Source organism: Octopus bimaculoides, chromosome 6 (genome assembly GCF_046866305.1).
Source record: "Octopus bimaculoides isolate indiv1 chromosome 6, ASM4686630v1, whole genome shotgun sequence".
In the NCBI taxonomy this organism is placed as follows: domain Eukaryota; kingdom Metazoa; phylum Mollusca; class Cephalopoda; order Octopoda; family Octopodidae; genus Octopus; species Octopus bimaculoides.
The window spans coordinates 58,452,292-58,471,041 of record NC_142933.1 but is presented as its reverse complement, the minus strand read 5'-3'; the positions used below and the strand labels follow the sequence as shown (position 1 = coordinate 58,471,041).

The 18,750-nt window shown below is 39.0% G+C and overlaps 1 protein-coding gene across 13 annotated transcripts in view; it reads right to left on the bottom strand.

Moving 5' to 3' along the window:
- LOC106873629 (jmjC domain-containing protein 8) overlaps nucleotides 1–18,750 on the bottom strand; it is a 462,181-nt gene that overhangs the window by 38,017 nt on the left and 405,414 nt on the right. For 12 of the 13 annotated variants that reach the window (XR_008264424.2, XM_052968758.2, XM_052968757.2 and 9 more), the window contains 4 exons: nucleotides 18,208–18,310; nucleotides 6,770–6,889; nucleotides 4,069–4,214; nucleotides 2,656–2,796 (listed from right to left, as the gene is read on the bottom strand). Coding sequence is in view for 12 of the 13 variants with exons in the window: in XM_052968758.2 (XP_052824718.1) it covers nucleotides 2,656–2,796; nucleotides 4,069–4,214; nucleotides 6,770–6,889; nucleotides 18,208–18,310 (510 nt within the window). In the remaining variant the exon portion in view is untranslated. Of the gene's footprint in view, nucleotides 1–2,655; nucleotides 2,827–4,068; nucleotides 4,215–6,769; nucleotides 6,890–18,207; nucleotides 18,311–18,750 lie in introns of those variants that run through there. The other variant, XM_052968765.2, reaches the window with a different exon arrangement.

The window sequence follows — 18,750 nt, the reverse complement described above, 5'->3', positions numbered from 1 at the left end:
AATGCAATATTTTATCTAAATTTTCACATGGCTCAGGTTATGTTGTAAAATTTAAAAACTTTGTTTTAGTTCAACAATACTATGCTATATTCTGTTATTAGTACATTTCTACTTATACCCACCTAGTTTATTACTAAATTTAATGTTGTCTTTTGTTTCTTGTTCTCAGTAGTAGTGGGCATCATAAATAAAAATGTTTAAAATGCTGCACTAAGCATTTTACATACTGTCTCCAATGTATTCATTTTACAAATGGAATTAACAGCCATAAATAAATTAGCAAATTGCTGGTAGTTTTCTTTACTATAAAATAAGATTTCAAAAATGGTATTAGTTTGGTATTTCTGTTATTCTGGATGTAGTTATTTTGTAGTCATACAGCCAGATGAATTTAGGTATGTGCATGAATGTGAGAACATGAATCTTCAAAAGTATGTGCATGCATGTGTGTGTGTGTGCATGTGTATGCATGTGTACAAAAGAGATTTATGAACAGATAAGTCATATATATTTCATGTACACAAAAGTGAGAAATTCTGTGTGTATGTGTGTACATTTGTGCATGTATGTACATTCGTGTATAATTGTCGAAACATGTATACTTCAATATATGCATGAATGCATATGCTTGTATATGAGAGAGTGCATACATATGCATTTATATATTGAGTCATCCCATAAATAATGCGGTTTTTTCAATTGCATGAATTTTTAGTTCATGCAATGGGATAAACAACCTACATTAACTTACTATAAAAGCAAGTAGTAACTTTACCTTGGATTTATTCCTAATATAAGTTTTGAAGAGTGCAGTTCGATTTTAACAGTTATTCTTTCAAAGCTATAATGGAAGTAACGAAGGAGCATATTCGGCATATTTTGCTTTATAAGTTCAATAAAGGCAACAACGCAACGGAAAGTGCAAGAAATACTAATGCAGTATATAGGGATTGGACAATAATCGTAAGCCAGTGTCAACGGTGGTTTCAGAAATGCCAAGCCAGAAACTACAGCCTAGAAGACGAGCCTTGTCCTGGAAGATCTGTAGAGTTCGCCAAAGATGTCCTGTGAACCCTGGTGGGACAAAATCCCACCATAACTGTTGGGGAACTAGCAGAGAAGCTTGGATTTAGTCATTCAACCATTCATTGACCTCTGTGTGCCATCAGAAAAGTCAGAAAATTGGGTCAATGGGTTCCTCACAAACTTTCTCTATAAAAATGTTAAGCACTGAAGACAGTGGGTAGGGAAAGTAGAAACACTAGCACTCCTGGCTAAAGAAGGTCTTCATCCACATAAGGTGTTGTTATCTGTTTGGTGGGATATGAAAGGTTTAGTCCACTTTGAACTTTTTAAAGCTAAACGAAATGATAACACAGGAGATCTACTGTGAGCAGCACTAGAAGAAAAATGACAGTCTTTGATTTCAAGACGAAAGGTGTTCATCTGTCAGGATAATGCTCGGCCACATACAGCGAGGATGACAGTCCAAAGGCTGGAGCAGTTTGAATGGGAAATGATGTCCCACCCACCATATTGACTGAACATTGCCCCGTCTGATTATCATTTATTCTGCAGACTTCAAAATCATTTGGATGGAAAAAAAATATGAATTCTGTAGACGAGGTCAGAACAATATTGGAGGAGAATCTTTTGCCATGGACAAGTGAATTTTGGAAGAGGGCCCTTGCAACTCTACCAGATAGATGGAAGAGCATTGTAGAAAATGAAGGAGAGTGCATTTTAGATTAAAAAAGAACTTTGTCTATCTTAATTTTGAAAAATAAAAGAAGTATAAAACAACCACATTATTTATGAGATGACCCAATATATACATATACATGCATATGCACACTGCTTGTGACTTGTCCAGCAGATCCAATGACAACCATCTCCATTTGTGAATCTTTTGATAACTAGATCCCAATCCGGGATGTACACCTTTTGTATAGACAGAATATATAAACGTTTGGTTAGAGAGATCAAGTGTAACTTTACATGTATACCTCTTATCTCACTTCCAGCATTGCTGAAGTGTGTTTCCCCACCAATAGCAAGATTGCTAAAGTGAACATCTAGTTGTAATGTCTTTCACTCATAAACAAGTAATGTTGTTCCTCTTCAAAGTGATTTTCATATAGCTTTTAAACTGCTTCTGTGTGCATAATTCTATCTTGTCAAGAGACTTGGTTTCAAGCATAATAAAGAATGACTGACAAGTCTCACATGCACAAATGCATCTAGCCAACACAAGATAAAACTTTAAATGATTGGTAAGTTCCATAGTCAGAGAGCACTGAATGGAATAACACATTTGCCAACCTCTTATAAGGTCCAGGACTTTTTCAAAATTAGTTCACTCAAAAATTTGTGTCAACAGTTTGACTGCCTTCAGAGCCATAATGTGTCATCTGATCAACCTATTGCACCAATACAAGAAGAGAGTCTGATAGACAAATAATTAGATATGGAGGCTGAGATGGTTGTTTAGAAAGACTCTCCTTCTGAGCCTTCCAAGCCTGGTACATATATTCACAGTTGCATCATACACACATATATAATTGTGTGCTTGAAATCATGGGTTTATGTGTTTAATTTTAGATGAGATAGCAAGAACTCCAAGATACAAACAAATGGACAACAAACTGAACTTACCTTCTGGAAAATTTCAATGGCCTGTTTAGTGTGATGTGTATTTGCAAGAAAACTTCCATACTGTGCATAGACATCCCAAAGTTTAGGGTTTATAACCATAGCCTTCTGAAACATTTCCTCAGCTTTGGTATTTCTTCCCAGCTAGAAAAGTTAAAATGCCTGTCTAAGCAACTGACAGCATTGGTGAGAGTGAGGATGTAGGTAGGAGAATATGTTTAAACATTGTATTTGTAAATAATACATGCTAACTTTCTTTTAGTATTATAGTACACGGAAAAAAAAATTTATAACTGGTAAAGTGCACAAATCTTAAACAAAACAAAAGGGAATGTTGAAAAGGATCTTTGAACTTTACCAATGTTAACTGTGAAAGTGCAACTATTGGATAAAATCAACATTGTAGAAGGATTTTTATGTTTTAAACAATAAGCATTCAAGATTTGACATTTTTTTAATTACAAAAAATTACAATTATGTATTATATATCACTCTATACAATATCAAAATTATCTAAAAAGATAAAAGGCAATATTTTAATTTAAATTGCATACATACTAGATGATTTTAACATATTAAATTATATATATTGCATGTATATATTAAATGATACATTGACTGGATGATTACAGCTGGAAATACAAAATTTTAACTGAAGTATGCAATAGTGTATAAGCAGGAACTAAGTACATTTCATCATTTTGCTGTTTCCATTTCAGTTGTACATTTTATCTTTGAATTATTTTTCAATGTGTAAGATAACCAACGATTTTGAGTGATACAATCTCTGACATGGATAACACTTAATATATTATCACTAACATGAAAAGAATATAACATTATTGAAATGATCTGACCTCTTCATTAAAAATAAGTTAGCTTGAACAATGGATATAACTTATACCATCTTGAATATGATGATACAATTGAAATCAGAAAATGGCTAACATTTAGTTTTTCATATAGGATATGTATCTCTAATTTTTAGGTTTAGAAATCTTTAAAAATATTATTGCACACAAATGAATATGACATGTATTGAAGCCATAGTTTAGAAACATGATATTATCTGTTCAAATTGTCTTCTAACAAGTTTATGATTCTGAGACCTTTCTAGTATAGCCTCTCTGCCCCCTTCATTTGTTGACTATATTTCTGTTTCCTTACTTGCTGTGGGTTTTATGTGAGCTGGAATAGAAATAAAGGTTGTTGGAGATAGATACGTGGCCAGTCATTGAATTTATCAATCTCTAATGCTTCAAAAGAAACTGTCTTGATTATGGTAGTAGGGTTCTATAGTGTATTAGGAGGATTTGTTTGAACAGATGCCATAGAAACTCTAAAATATCAAAAACTAGGAAGGAGATACTAGTGTTAAGTCCTACTGAAAAACAATTGAGACTGATTAATACGAACCATAAAAAATTGGTTAGCAATAGTAAGATAAGCTACAACAAATAAAGGATCAAGCTCCATAGCTTTGGTGCTGTGTTTAAAGGCTTCATTAAATCTTCCAGCCAGAGAATAGATCTCAGAAAGTTTCAAGTGAACTTCAGTATTACCTGAAGACGAAAAAGAAAGTAAATACATATAATTAGATAGAATGCGTAAGTTGTAAGTAAATTACATTGCTCATCTCCAAAAGTTTTCTACCCTGAGTCATCTATAATTATAAATGTAAAAACAAAAAGTACATCTTTCACCACATATTATGTACTCCAGTGAAGGAAGAAAAGACACATCTGCAAGTCCTAATGAAGGTAATAATAAAGTGTACTCTAGCCTACTAATGTAGTAACCCAAGAAATTCTATTTTAATAATATTACATCATTAGTGGTGCACAAGAGTATTTTGTAGTAAAAGTTTCAGTGACATATTCTTTCAAATGCTTGGAAAGCTTCCTTACCTCGGTGTCCAAACTGGCAGTGAAGGTAGATGCTTAGAAAATATAGTAGAACAGAGATGAGAAAGAGCTCAATTGCCTCTGATGGCAACAAAAGGATTCTCTCTTCAGATGAAGGTAGACTGTATGATGCTTAGTAGGAAAACATGGGTATTGTATGAAAGTTAGAAAAATAATGAGGCATGTGTTACAGCATATAAGCTTAAAGTATGTTACAGCATATATAAGCTTAAAGTAAAACTGAGTATAAGAGAGGACATGCACTGCTACAGACATGTAATACATATGTGATCCCAAAAGAAGGAATCTATGGAAGAGAAAGATGGAAAAATACATGGGCAGAAATAATGTGAACTGATCTCAGGATGCTGAACCACGCAAAAGTAACTGCAATATGAGATACTATCCGTATATATATAAGGCAAGATGTGTGTGTGTGTGTGTGTGTGTGTGTGTACGTGAATGTAGTCTATGTACGTCCACAAATTAGCACGCATGTCACTCCAATTTTAGGAGGAGATTCGTCATGACCCTATCTGCATTTTCGTCAACTTTTTCTCTCAGAGGCACCCGCGTATAGCTGTAAAAATCGATTTTCAACCATAACTTTTACCAATTTTGAAGTTTGTTGACATGGCAGAGTCAAACTGCGCATACGCGCGTGAAGGAGAGAGAGAGAGAAAAAATAGTGTGTTTGTAACAGGGGAGAAACAGAGTGTTTGCTAGCGTCTAACAAAAAAAGTAAAGAAAAAGTGGGAGAGGGAGACAAAAAGCGTCTAAGTAATGAAAATTTTTGTAAGCAAGACAGAGTTTGTTTGCTAGCGTCTAACAAAAAAAAAAGTAACAAAAAAGTGGGAGAGGGAGACAGAAAGCATCTAACAAAAGAAAAAGTGGGAGAGGGCAGTTTTTGAAAGACACTATATTTTATAATGAGATTATATATACTTTCTCACACAACAATTAAAATATATTTATTTTAAATCATTTATTTATTTTAAATTGTTCATCTTTCTCCCCCCTCTCACTCTCACACACACGCACATATACTACTTTGGGAGCGAAAGAGTTTTGTTTATATTTCACAACAACTATGAAACAAAGAGGTATGTAACAATTTGTCAGTGAATTACACAATATAAATGGGTAAAATTTCCGAGGCTTCCACCACCCCCAACTCGTTTTTCGGACCACAAAAAGGGTTTGGTAATTTTTCAGATTAACACCCACATGATTTCCACTAGGGTGTTACGGTTAGGGTTTTAGGGTTAGGGTTTTACGGTTAGGATTAGGGTTAGGGTTAAGGTTAGTGTTAGGGTTAGTGTTAGGGTTAGGATTAGGATTAGGGTTGGTGTTAGGGTTACGGTTTTAGGGTCAGGGTTAGAGTTAACCTAGAAGAGACAGGCCCCTTATTTTTTGGTTAAGGCTGTTGGTAAGTTTTCCTAAGTTACTCCAATCCAGACCCCCAATGCAAACCTTCAGATCAACCTTCTCCTATGCAGATCTCTAATGCAACTTTAAAAAAAACAGTCAATGAGTGAAGAAAATAACCAATAAACTGATTCCTTATGGGATTTCCCAATCAAATTGCCAGCAAACCATTTTCAGCCAAACCAATTTCAACGGATTTTGCTCAAATCTGATGTCAATGTTACTTATTTTGGTTTGAAATAAAGCACTTGATCACTTAATAATCTTAGCGTAATCCTGGGCAGCGCCGGGCTATACTGCTAGTAATAGATAAGACCTGTTCAATCCATGCGATCATGTGAAAATGGACATGAAAATGATGGTGCCTCTCTAAAGCTTTCCTCCACTTTGTTTTTGTCACACATACATGCCTGCGGAGAGAGAGGGGGAGGGGGAGAGGGATAGAGAGAGAGCCTGATGACAGCTAGTAAGCCAAAACTTTGACGTTAGCATCAACCTTTTCTATGTAAAGGTTAATAACTAATTACCCTACTAAAACTACTGAGTGATCATTCAATTTAATTTTGTTTCTTTTTATATAAATCAAGAATTTATATATCTTTCAAATAAAGGCTCAAGTCACATATATAACATCATCAAAAAAGTAAATAAATAAATGGATGAAAGAAGCTTAAAATTTTACTGAAATTCATCTTCCAAACTCAAAGACTTTTAACATTTTATTTTTTACTGAAACAAAAATTGAAAATTACAGAAAAAAGAGAACTATTAAATTTTGAAGTTACCAGGAAGTAGTTTGAGAAGAGATTCCTGAATCTGTGTTTGTTTATTGATGACAAACTCTTTTTCAGTTGAATTTAGTCTCTGATTCTTGACTTCTAGAATCTGTGAGTGATATTTCAATTCTGAAATGGAAAGCAGATCAAAATTAGAGAATGAAACTGTAGGCAACCTTATTTGAATCCAGTGCTGTCATGTTTTAATGAGAGTCATCTATAGTTATCTTCCCTGTCACATCGTCCTAATGCTTTGCCTCATTTATATCTAGATTTTGCCCACTCACCGCCATTGCTCAACGTTATGCGAGTTTGTCTTATCATAGGTCCTCATATATAAATTTGGAGTGAGAATACGAGTCACAAAAGATTTTGTCGGACTGCACCTGTTTGTTTTTGTCAATTTAGACTTCAGTCAGAATGAGCCATTCACCGTTATCAGTGCAGCTCTGATTTTTCCAGTTGGACTCGTACTTCACGGCGAGTGACATTTTGTCTGAGCAGCAGCAACTGCATATTCAACTGAGTTCCATCCCTCCCTCACTGGTGAAGAGTCTCAAGATTATCATCATTGACACCCCTAAAGATGCCACATATTCATCCGTCAAGAGTGAGATTATTTACAGGATGGCCATATCCAAGAGCAAGCTTTTCAACACGTTAATTTAGGATGAATATTTGGATGACAGGATGTCAACTCAACTGCTGCACAGAATGAGAGAGCTCACCGAGGATTCTTCCAAAGACAGCTCCTTGCTGAAACAGCTTTTCTTCTCTCGTTTGCCTTCGCACGTGCAGGAGATTCTCGTCCCAAGCATGGACATCACTCCCATCGACCAGTTGGCCTTGTCTGCCGATAGGATTTTGGAGTACACTGGAAATGGAACCGTGGACAACAAATTGCCTGCTGTTTCTCCTTCTCCCTCAACAGTCATAGCTTCATTTCAGCAGCCTGATTCCACTCAAGCGGACGCTCTGCAGGCCATTAGGGAACTCACTGAGCAGATGAAGAACCTATGTGCCACTCAGAATTCGCCTCCCCCATGCGATGTGCCTTACCCCCTGCCTCCTCGTCAGACTTATGCTGGTATCATCATCGTTTTGGCTGGAATGCTAGGAAGTGCATTTGACCGTGCTCATATTTGAGTCAGGGAAACGCCACTATGGGATGCTAAGCATGGTGGCTGCTCCCAGTACACATCCCCAGAGCCGTGCATTTTTCATAAAAGATTGTTCATCATGCGAATTTTTCCTGGTAGATTCTGGTGCAGCTTGTAGTATTTGGCTGCTCAAATTCATCAAGGACAAGCCTCCTCTATCGGATGTTACTCTGCAAGCTGTCAACCACTCACCCATTTCAACATATGGTCAGGTCTCTCTTTCCCTGGGTTTGGCCCTTCAACAGGACTTCAAGTGGATTTTTATCATTGCCGATCTGCCCTATCCAATACGAGGTGCAGATTTCCTCCATCGTTTTTCCCTCACGGTTGATGTTCGTATGCAGAGACTTGTAGATAGCACCACTGACCTCCATATTCCTGGACAAATATCAAATACTCCTGCAGCCAGCCCAGTTTTCTTCAAAGCTGCAGCTGGTAATCAGTACCAGGCTATTTTGAACTCTTTTCCGGAACTGACCAAGCTAAACTTCCAAGTGAATAACCCTGCCTACTCGACAAGGCATTTTATTACTACAACCAGGCCTCCTGTTTATTCTCGACCGCATTGCCTACCTCCAGAGAAGCTTAAGGCAGCCAAGGTGGAGTTCGACCACATGCTCCAGCTAGGAATTAACCGCCCCTCCACCATCCAATGGGTCTCGCCGTTGCACATGGTCCCTAAAGGATCGGGCAATTGGCGTCCTACAAGCGATTTCCGATGCCTGAATGCTATTACTGTTCTGGATCGTTATCCAATCCCTCATGTCCAGGACTTTGCTTCATCCTTACAGGGGTGTACAGTGTTCTCTAAGCTCAATCTGGTTAGGGCCTACCATCAGATTCCTGTGCATCCAGAAGACATCCTTAAAACTGCTGTGACAACACTGTTTGGCACTTCTGAATTTCTGAGAATGCCATTTGGGCTTCATAATGCTACCAGTACATTCCAGCGCTTTATAGATGAGGTCATTCATGGGCTGAACTTCGTCTATGCTTATATTGATGATCTGTTGATTGCCAGTTCTAGTGCTGAAGAGCATGTACAACATTTAAAGCTGCTCTTCCAGGGCCTGACCCAATTCAGAGTTAAAATAAATCCAGTTAAATGTGTTTTTGGATCCTCTTCACGCGTTTTCCTTGGCCACCTCATCAATAAAGTGGGTATTAGGCCTCTTCCTAAAAAAGTCCGGGCTATTCAAGAACTTCCTCCCACCTCGCTCCGGCAGCTTCGTCATTTCCTGGGATTATTGAACTTTTATAGGCATTTTATCCCTCACTCTGCGGAGCACCTTGCTCCTCTTACTGAGCATTAAAAGGATCATAAGAGAGTCATCTATAGTTATCTTCCCTGTCACATCGTTAGCAACTAGATGGCACTTGTTACATAGCTATAAAAGACGCGTACACACAGGTAACATCCTTTTTCTCCCACACACTGCCTGCAGCTAGCTACGGTTTTCTCCATCTCTGTTCCTGCTACAAGACAACTTCTCATTGACTGAATTTTCTTAAAACCTCTTCACCAGTCATGGAATGCGGCAAGACGAAAACATATCCTTATTCAAATTCCATTCTGTTCTATTGAATGTTAATGTACAAGCTGAGTAAACACTCTCATCCCGGATCAGAATAAATCCCTCATGTACATGAAGTCTTCACAAATCTCACACGAATTGTTGTTCCTCACTGGATTGATTCTAACAGCTATGGAAGGATGACCAAACATTATATTAAATTAGTGGGATTTTAGCCCGCTAAAAAATCACATTTTGTTTGTTTGTTTGTTTGTTTGTGTGTGTGTGTGTGTGTGCATAATTTTTGTTCCCTGTCTCACAGAACAATGTGAGGTCTGTTGTGGTTGCACTGGATTCCTGTTTTTATTGGAGTATTCCACCAGTATTTCTTGTTCTTAAAGACGTGAATACTTGCTGGTTTTGACATGCCTTTGAGGTCTCCATCAGAGCAATCCTTCATGCATGATAGCATAGTAAGTAATTTTTGCAACTATATCATGTGCCAGGAAGTATCTCATAGATATTTTGGGGCAGACATACATATGTATGTACATTTATATGTATGATGGGTGAGCACCTATAGCAACTTTGATGCATAAACATCCATTTGTTTGATCAACTAGACAATCTACTCAGTGAATTAGAATGCAAAGTAACTAAGCACTAATATCCCATTTTCCTTTATTCAAAAATTCTTATCGCTCCTTAAAATTATGGCTTTTAAGTGTTGATTTCTCAGCCCAAGAATTACAGCATGATGTGCTGCTTGACTGGTCCCCCCTCTCTCTCTCTCTCTTTATATATATATATATGATGATGATGATGATGATCTTTTCTCCCGCCATGCCTCTGTCTACCCCTCCATCCTCTCTCTCTCTTTCGTAGTTTTTCCTTAAGGTCTTCAGGTTCTGGCTATATATAAATGAGAAACCCATTCTAAATTATCTCGCTGACATACTACGACGAAATCTCCAAGATGCAGATAAGATAGAGATTTTTTATTTATTTACGGCCTCAAACATCTCATAATACCTCCGCGCTTTAGTTTGCCCTCTATTATTTATCTTGTTTCTCTCCATGAAATTCAATTGAATTCAGTTGTTGTCTTAAATTCATGCTTATTCATTTTCTAAGCTTCCTAAATTCATGCTACGTTATATTCTAATCACCCAGAATTCATTGCTCTTTTAAAAATTACGATTTATGCATTGTTGTCTCTCAAATATTTAAAATCTACAATTAAGAGCCCTATCTACTCGCTGGCGGTACCTACCCACCCCTACCCATTTTCCTTTATTCAAAAATTCTTATCGCTCCTTAAAATTATGGCTTTTAAGTGTTGATTTCTCAGCCCAAGAATTACAGCGTGATGTGCTGCTTGACTGGTCCCCCCTCTCTCTCTCTCTCTCTTTATATATATATATATGATGATGATGATGATGATCTTTTCTCCCGCCATGCCTCTGTCTACCCCTCCATCCTCTCTCTCTCTTTCGTAGTTTTTCCTTAAGGTCTTCAGGTTCTGGCTATATATAAATGAGAAACCCATTCTAAATTATCTCGCTGACATACTACGACGAAATCTCCAAGATGCAGATAAGATAGAGATTTTTTATTTATTTACGGCCTCAAACATCTCATAATACCTCCGCGCTTTAGTTTGCCCTCTATTATTTATTTTGTTTCTCTCCATGAAATTCAATTGAATTCAGTTGTTGTCTTAAATTCATGCTTATTCATTTTCTAAGCTTCCTAAATTCATGCTACGTTATATTCTAATCACCCAGAATTCATTGCTCGTTTAAAAATTACGATTTATGCATTGTTGTCTCTCAAATATTTAAAATCTACAATTAAGAGCCCTATCTACTCGCTGGTGGTACCTACCCACCCCTACCCATTTTCCTTTATTCAAAAATTCTTATCGCTCCTTAAAATTATGGCTTTTAAGTGTTGATTTCTCAGCCCAAGAATTACAGCATGATGTGCTGCTTGACTGGTCCCCCCTCTCTCTCTCTCTCTTTATATATATATATATGATGATGATGATGATGATCTTTTCTCCCGCCATGCCTCTGTCTACCCCTCCATCCTCTCTCTCTCTTTCGTAGTTTTTCCTTAAGGTCTTCAGGTTCTGGCTATATATAAATGAGAAACCCATTCTAAATTATCTCGCTGACATACTACGACGAAATCTCCAAGATGCAGATAAGATAGAGATTTTTTATTTATTTACGGCCTCAAACATCTCATAATACCTCCGCGCTTTAGTTTGCCCTCTATTATTTATCTTGTTTCTCTCCATGAAATTCAATTGAATTCAGTTGTTGTCTTAAATTCATGCTTATTCATTTTCTAAGCTTCCTAAATTCATGCTACGTTATATTCTAATCACCCAGAATTCATTGCTCTTTTAAAAATTACGATTTATGCATTGTTGTCTCTCAAATATTTAAAATCTACAATTAAGAGCCCTATCTACTCGCTGGCGGTACCTACCCACCCCTACCCATTTTCCTTTATTCAAAAATTCTTATCGCTCCTTAAAATTATGGCTTTTAAGTGTTGATTTCTCAGCCCAAGAATTACAGCGTGATGTGCTGCTTGACTGGTCCCCCCTCTCTCTCTCTCTCTCTTTATATATATATATATGATGATGATGATGATGATCTTTTCTCCCGCCATGCCTCTGTCTACCCCTCCATCCTCTCTCTCTCTTTCGTAGTTTTTCCTTAAGGTCTTCAGGTTCTGGCTATATATAAATGAGAAACCCATTCTAAATTATCTCGCTGACATACTACGACGAAATCTCCAAGATGCAGATAAGATAGAGATTTTTTATTTATTTACGGCCTCAAACATCTCATAATACCTCCGCGCTTTAGTTTGCCCTCTATTATTTATTTTGTTTCTCTCCATGAAATTCAATTGAATTCAGTTGTTGTCTTAAATTCATGCTTATTCATTTTCTAAGCTTCCTAAATTCATGCTACGTTATATTCTAATCACCCAGAATTCATTGCTCGTTTAAAAATTACGATTTATGCATTGTTGTCTCTCAAATATTTAAAATCTACAATTAAGAGCCCTATCTACTCGCTGGTGGTACCTACCCACCCCTACCCATTTTCCTTTATTCAAAAATTCTTATCGCTCCTTAAAATTATGGCTTTTAAGTGTTGATTTCTCAGCCCAAGAATTACAGCGTGATGTGCTGCTTGACTGGTCCCCCCTCTCTCTCTCTCTCTCTTTATATATATATATATGATGATGATGATGATGATCTTTTCTCTGTCATCCCACCCCCTCGACCGGAAGTTCATTCCTCTGTCATCCTGTCAACCTCGGCTGTCTCCCGGAACCCATCTAGTGGCCTTGGCCATCCTCTCCCCTACCTTTGGGTAGTGCATTAAGTTTGAGAAATGTTTGCAGGTTGTAGGTACTGTTTTGCTTATGAATTCTTCCAATTGCAAGTTTTCTTTTCAGGTACACGACACTGCTTTTCCCCTTCCCAGGCTACAGGCCCACACCCCCAACACCCATACTGTTAGGATTGGCACTCTCAACGTCGGCACGCTGAAAGGTAGATCTGGTGAAATTGTTGAGATGCTTGAACGGAGACGCGTAGATATGTGCTGCATCCAGGAAGTAAGATGGAGAGGAGGTTCTGCGAGGTTCCTCACAGGCAAAGAACACAGGTACAAGATTTTCTGGGCAGGGAACACTGACGGGGTCGGGGGCGTAGGAATACTTCTAGCGGAGAAATGGGTAGATAAGGTAATCGAGGTCGTTAGAGTAAGTGACAGAGTACTTAAGATCAGACTAGTGCTTCATCATAGATTAGCTACTGTCATCTCAGCCTATGCACCTCAACCGGGGCTACCAGATGGTCTGAAAGACCAATTCTATGACACCCTCTTGCAAACTACCTCGTCGACGAGTGACAGGGACCTTCTCTTTGTGGCTGGAGACTTCAACGGTCATGTCGGATGTCGTGCTGGGGGCTTCCATGGCATACATGGAGGCTATGGCTTCGGTTCCCGCAACGAGGAGGGAACCAGACTGCTGGAGTTCTGTGATGCAACCAATCTTATGGTCTGCAATACCAACTTCAGGAAACCTGCCAGTCACTTAGTCACCTACCGCTCCGGCAGACACTCTAGCCAAATCGACTACATCCTCGCCAGAAATAGGGAAAGAGGGCGGCTTATAAATGCCAAAACCTACCCTGGCGAAGAATGTACCCCACAACATAGATTAGTAGTTAGCGACTTTGGGATCAAGGCAAAATGGGTGCCCAGAATTAGACAGGCTTGGAGAAGAAGGGTGTGGAAGCTTAAAGACCCTGCAAACGGACAGAGACTTAGAGACAAGTTACTTGAAGTATTTAACGAAATAGAAGGGGATATAGCATCATACAACGTGGAAGACAATTGGAGATTTCTGCGGGACAACCTGTTGAAAGCCACCGACCAGATTTGTGGGTGGTGTAAGGTCCCCTCCCGACCCAGAGTAACGTGGTGGTGGAACAAGGAGGTAGACAGGGCTATTAGACAAAAGAAACAGGCTTGGAAGGACTGGAAGAACGGTGGTAGCAGGGAATTGTACCAATGTGCCAGAAGGGAGGCTAGGCGACAGGTTTATATAGCCAGAGGGGAAGCAGATAAGGAAAGATTTGCCAATGTTCTGCGCCGTGAGGACCAAAGACTCGAGGTATTTCGTGTTGCAAGACAGTGTAGGAGAGAGAATAGTGATGTTGTAGGAGAGAAATGTGTTCGCATGGATGATGGTACGCTTGCATTAAATGAGGATGCAAAGAAAGAGGTCTGGAGATGCCACTACGATAGATTGCTTAATAAAGAGAATGAATGGGAGAAAGAGAGCCTGCCGTATGTCGACCCAATAGAGGGACCAGCTATCCGAGTTGATAGTACCAGGGTAGATAAAGCAATTAAGAGTATGAAGACCGGGAAAGCCCCCGGCCCATCAGGAATCACTGCAGAGATGCTCAAAATATCTGGCAGTGTTGGCTATAGCCTAGTCACCCGTATTACGAACCAGGTGATACACGAAGGAGTCATACCCAATGACTGGTGTAGCAGCATCTTAGTCAACTGCTACAAAGGTAAAGGGGACGCTTTAGATACAAATAATTACAGAGGTATCAAGCTGTTAGATCAGGTTATGAAAGTTACAGAGAGGGTCATAGCCCAACTAATTAGGGAGCGAATCAATTTAGATGAGATGCAGTTTGGGTTCGTGCCAGGTAAAAGCACTACTGATGCCTTATTTCTAGTGAGACAGTTGCAGGAGAAATACCTAGCTAAGGATAAACCTCTGTACCTGGCTTTCGTTGACATGGAGAAAGCCTTTGACAGGGTCCCCCGATCCCTTATCTGGTGGTCAATGAGGAAACTTGGGATAGAAGAATGGTTAGTGAGAGCTGTGCGAGCCATGTACAGAGATGCTGCCAGTAAGGTGAGGGTTGGAAATGAGTACAGCAATGAATTCCGGGTAGAGGTAGGGGTCCACCAAGGTTCCGTCCTCAGCCCCCTATTATTTACCATAGTCCTCCAGGCAATCACAGAGGAGTTCAAGACAGGTTGCCCCTGGGAGCTCCTCTATGCTGATGACCTTGCCCTAATTGCGGAGTCACTATCAGAACTAGAGGAGAAGTTTCAGGTGTGGAAGCAAGGTCTAGAATTGAAGGGCCTTAGAGTCAACCTAGCTAAAACCAAAATCCTAATAAGTAGGAAGGTAGATAAAACACAAACCCCCTCAGGTAGATGGCCCTGCTCAGTATGTAGAAAAGGAGTAGGTAGTAACTCTATAAGATGTACCCGGTGCAAGCTATGGACACATAAGAGGTGCAGCAACATCAAAGGCAGGTTAACTAGCAAGTTAGTTTTTGTTTGTGGCAGATGTTCAGGTGCAATAAAGACTGCAAACAAACAGGAAACAACTTCTATCTCATTCCAGGGTGAAAAACTAGAGGTAGTCGATAGCTTCCGCTATCTGGGCGACCAAGTTAGTAGTGGGGGTGGGTGCGCTGAAAGTGTAGCTGCTAGAATAAGAATAGCCTGGGCAAAGTTTAGAGAGCTCTTACCCCTGCTGGCGACAAAGGGACTCTCACTCAGAGTAAAAGGCAGACTGTATGACGCATGCGTACGAACAACCATGCTACATGGCAGTGAAACATGGGCTGTAACTGCTGAGGACATACGTAAGCTCGCAAGGAATGAAGCCAGTATGCTCCGTTGGATGTGTAATGTCAATGTGAATACCCATCAGAGTTTAAGTATCTTGAGAGAAAAGCTGAACATTAGAAGCATCAGTTGTGGCGTGCAAGAGAGACGATTGCGCTGGTATGGACATGTGGTGAGAATGGAGGAGGATAGCTGCGTGAAAAAGTGCCACACCCTAACAGTTGAGGGAACCCATGGAAGAGGTAGGCCCAGGAAGACCTGGGCTGAGGTGGTGAGGCAAGACCTTCGTACATTGGGCCTCACCGAGGCGATGACTACGGACCGAGACCTTTGGAAATGTGCTGTGCGTGAGAAGACCCGGCAAGCCAAGTAAGATCGTTGCCAGTGCCCCTGGACTGGTTCTTGTGCGGGTGGCACATGAGATGCACCATTTTGAGCGTGGCCGTTGCCAGTACCGCCTGACTGGCTCCTGTAGGATTTTCGAGCGAGATCGTTGCCAGTGCCCCTGGACTGGCTTGTGCGGGTGGCACATAAAAGACACCATTTCGAGCGTGGCCGTTTTCGTGCGGGTGACACGTAAAAGCACCCACTACACTCTCTGAGTGGTTGGCGTTAGGAAGGGCATCCAGCTGTAGAAACTCTGCCAAATCAGACTGGAGCCTGGTGTTGCCATCCGGTTTCACCAGTCCTCAGTCAAATCGTCCAACCCATGCTAGCATGGAAAGCGGACGTTAAACGATGATGATGATTACTATAATACTAAGGCAGAAACAGTGTCATACTAGTGTGATGTACTGAACTGAATTTAAACTAAACTCAAAGTCCATCTAATATGCTTCTATGCAATTTCTGATAACTTAAATCCACTCACAAGACTTGGGTTGATCCATGGCTTTAGTAAATGCACTTGCCCAACTCATTCAACTCTTTATGAATCCTTTACACTGTCTTCAGATTGATACTCAAACACTATGACATGTTTGTATTTGAGCTCCTGGCACAAGCAGTACAGCATGTTGTTTCCAAATTTCTGGCAGAGTGAATTGCGTCATGATGCTGTTTGTCTCACAGACAATGCCCAACTCACCCTACTATACTATGTAGTCAACAAAATCAAAAACAAAGGCTGCGCATGTGTGAAATTAAAAGTATAAAATGGCAACAATTTAGCCATTGCACCCTCTGTATATATATATATATATATATATATATATATATATATATATATATATATACACATAAACCCAGGTCTGTGTGTATCACATAAGGCTAGAGATAGGAGCGAGCAATGATCTCCCTCCCAAATACTAATTGGACACTGTATGTTGTTGGCCAGCCGGAGTAGATGTATTCCTGGGGCTAAAAGAAACAGTAACACCATCCTCTATAGGACTGCCACATTTAATTGGCAAATATATTTTATGATACCATACTGTTCCTGTTTATCTCTCACTCAGAGAATTAGTATGACTTTTATTATTTAATATAACTTTCTATTTATGAGATCAGCGGCAGTGTGTCACTAGAAAAAGGATATAATATTTTGTGAGTGGAATGAATTCTTCATCACTAGCCAGTGATAAGCACACACTGAAGACAGGTAACTACCCAGAAATCCGGGTCTGTGTGTATCATGTTAGGCTAGAGATGGGAGCAATGACCTCGCTCGCATATACTAATCGGACACAGACTGTGTGCCATTGGCTAGCTGGAGGAGATGTCTTCCTGGGGCTAAAAACAACAGTAACACCGTCCTCTATAGGACCACCACATTTAGTTGGCAAATATATTTTATATATATAAAACCTTGTGGGTAAATTTCCGAAATATTTTTTTATTTTCATGCTGACCACCTGATAAAATCATGAATGATTTCATCTTTTATTATAATTCTATATCCCTTATTTTTTTATTCTCCTACTAAATGTGTTGAGTGCCTTTTTCTTTAGTTTTTCATTCATGTGTGTGTGTGCATATATATATATATATATATATATATATACTTCATTTTTGTATCTAGCTTGCAAGATTCTTTATGTGAATCTGTGTGTTGAAACAAATTTTGTTGTGTCTGGAGAGAGTCAGACTGCTTTAATATCTAACACTCACCAGTTCAATTTTCACTCATTATTTACATTTTTTATTTTCCATATATGTATGTATGTATGTATGTATGTATGCATGCATGCATATATGCGTGTATGCATGTATGTTCATATGCATGTGCGTACAGATGTATCGTCATCATCATCATCATCATCATCATTTAACGTCCACTGTCCATGCTGGCATGGGTTGGATGGTTTGACCAGGGCTGGCAAGCTGGAAGGCTGCACCAGACTCCAGTCTGATTTGGCATGGTTTTCTACAGCTGGATGCCCTTCCTAATGCCTGTATTCTACATATTCATGTGTTTGTGTATGCATGCAGCACACACACACACACACATACATGCATGCATGTACCACTATTGGAAGACTACAGATTAAGCTGAAAAATTTAGAGGTGCTGACATTAAAAAAAAAAGAAAACAGACTGACAAATTTATCTAGCCTGTATGTGAATACCTTCATAAAATAATTTTTCAATTTCAGTGGCTGGTTCTTTCTTCTGGATCCCAATTGCTACTGTGTCACCAATATTGAGTGTACTGTGGTAATAGGACTCAGGCTATAAACAAAAGTAAAGAATAAATATATCAGCATACATTGTTGTGATACATCCTATGAAATATAGAAAATTGAAATCAAGCAAGCTTTAGCCCTTGTGCTTAATGTGTTGTTTCCATCCATGTTGTGCTATCTGTATAAAATAAGATGATATATGTCTATACTACCTGAAAATATATTGTGATGAAGTAGTTGATTAATGGGTAAGATTAGCACAGTAAGAAATACAGTATGTCAGCCTAAAAGTCAAAGAATCCATGATTCATTTACCTATTACTTGTTTCAGTCATTAAACTGTGGCCATGCTGGGGTACCACCTTGAAGAATTTTTAATGGAACAAATCGTCCACCAGTACTTATTTTCTATGCCTGTTACTTATTCTAATGGGTCTCTTTTTGCTGAACCACTAAGTTATGGGGACATAAACAAACGAACACTGG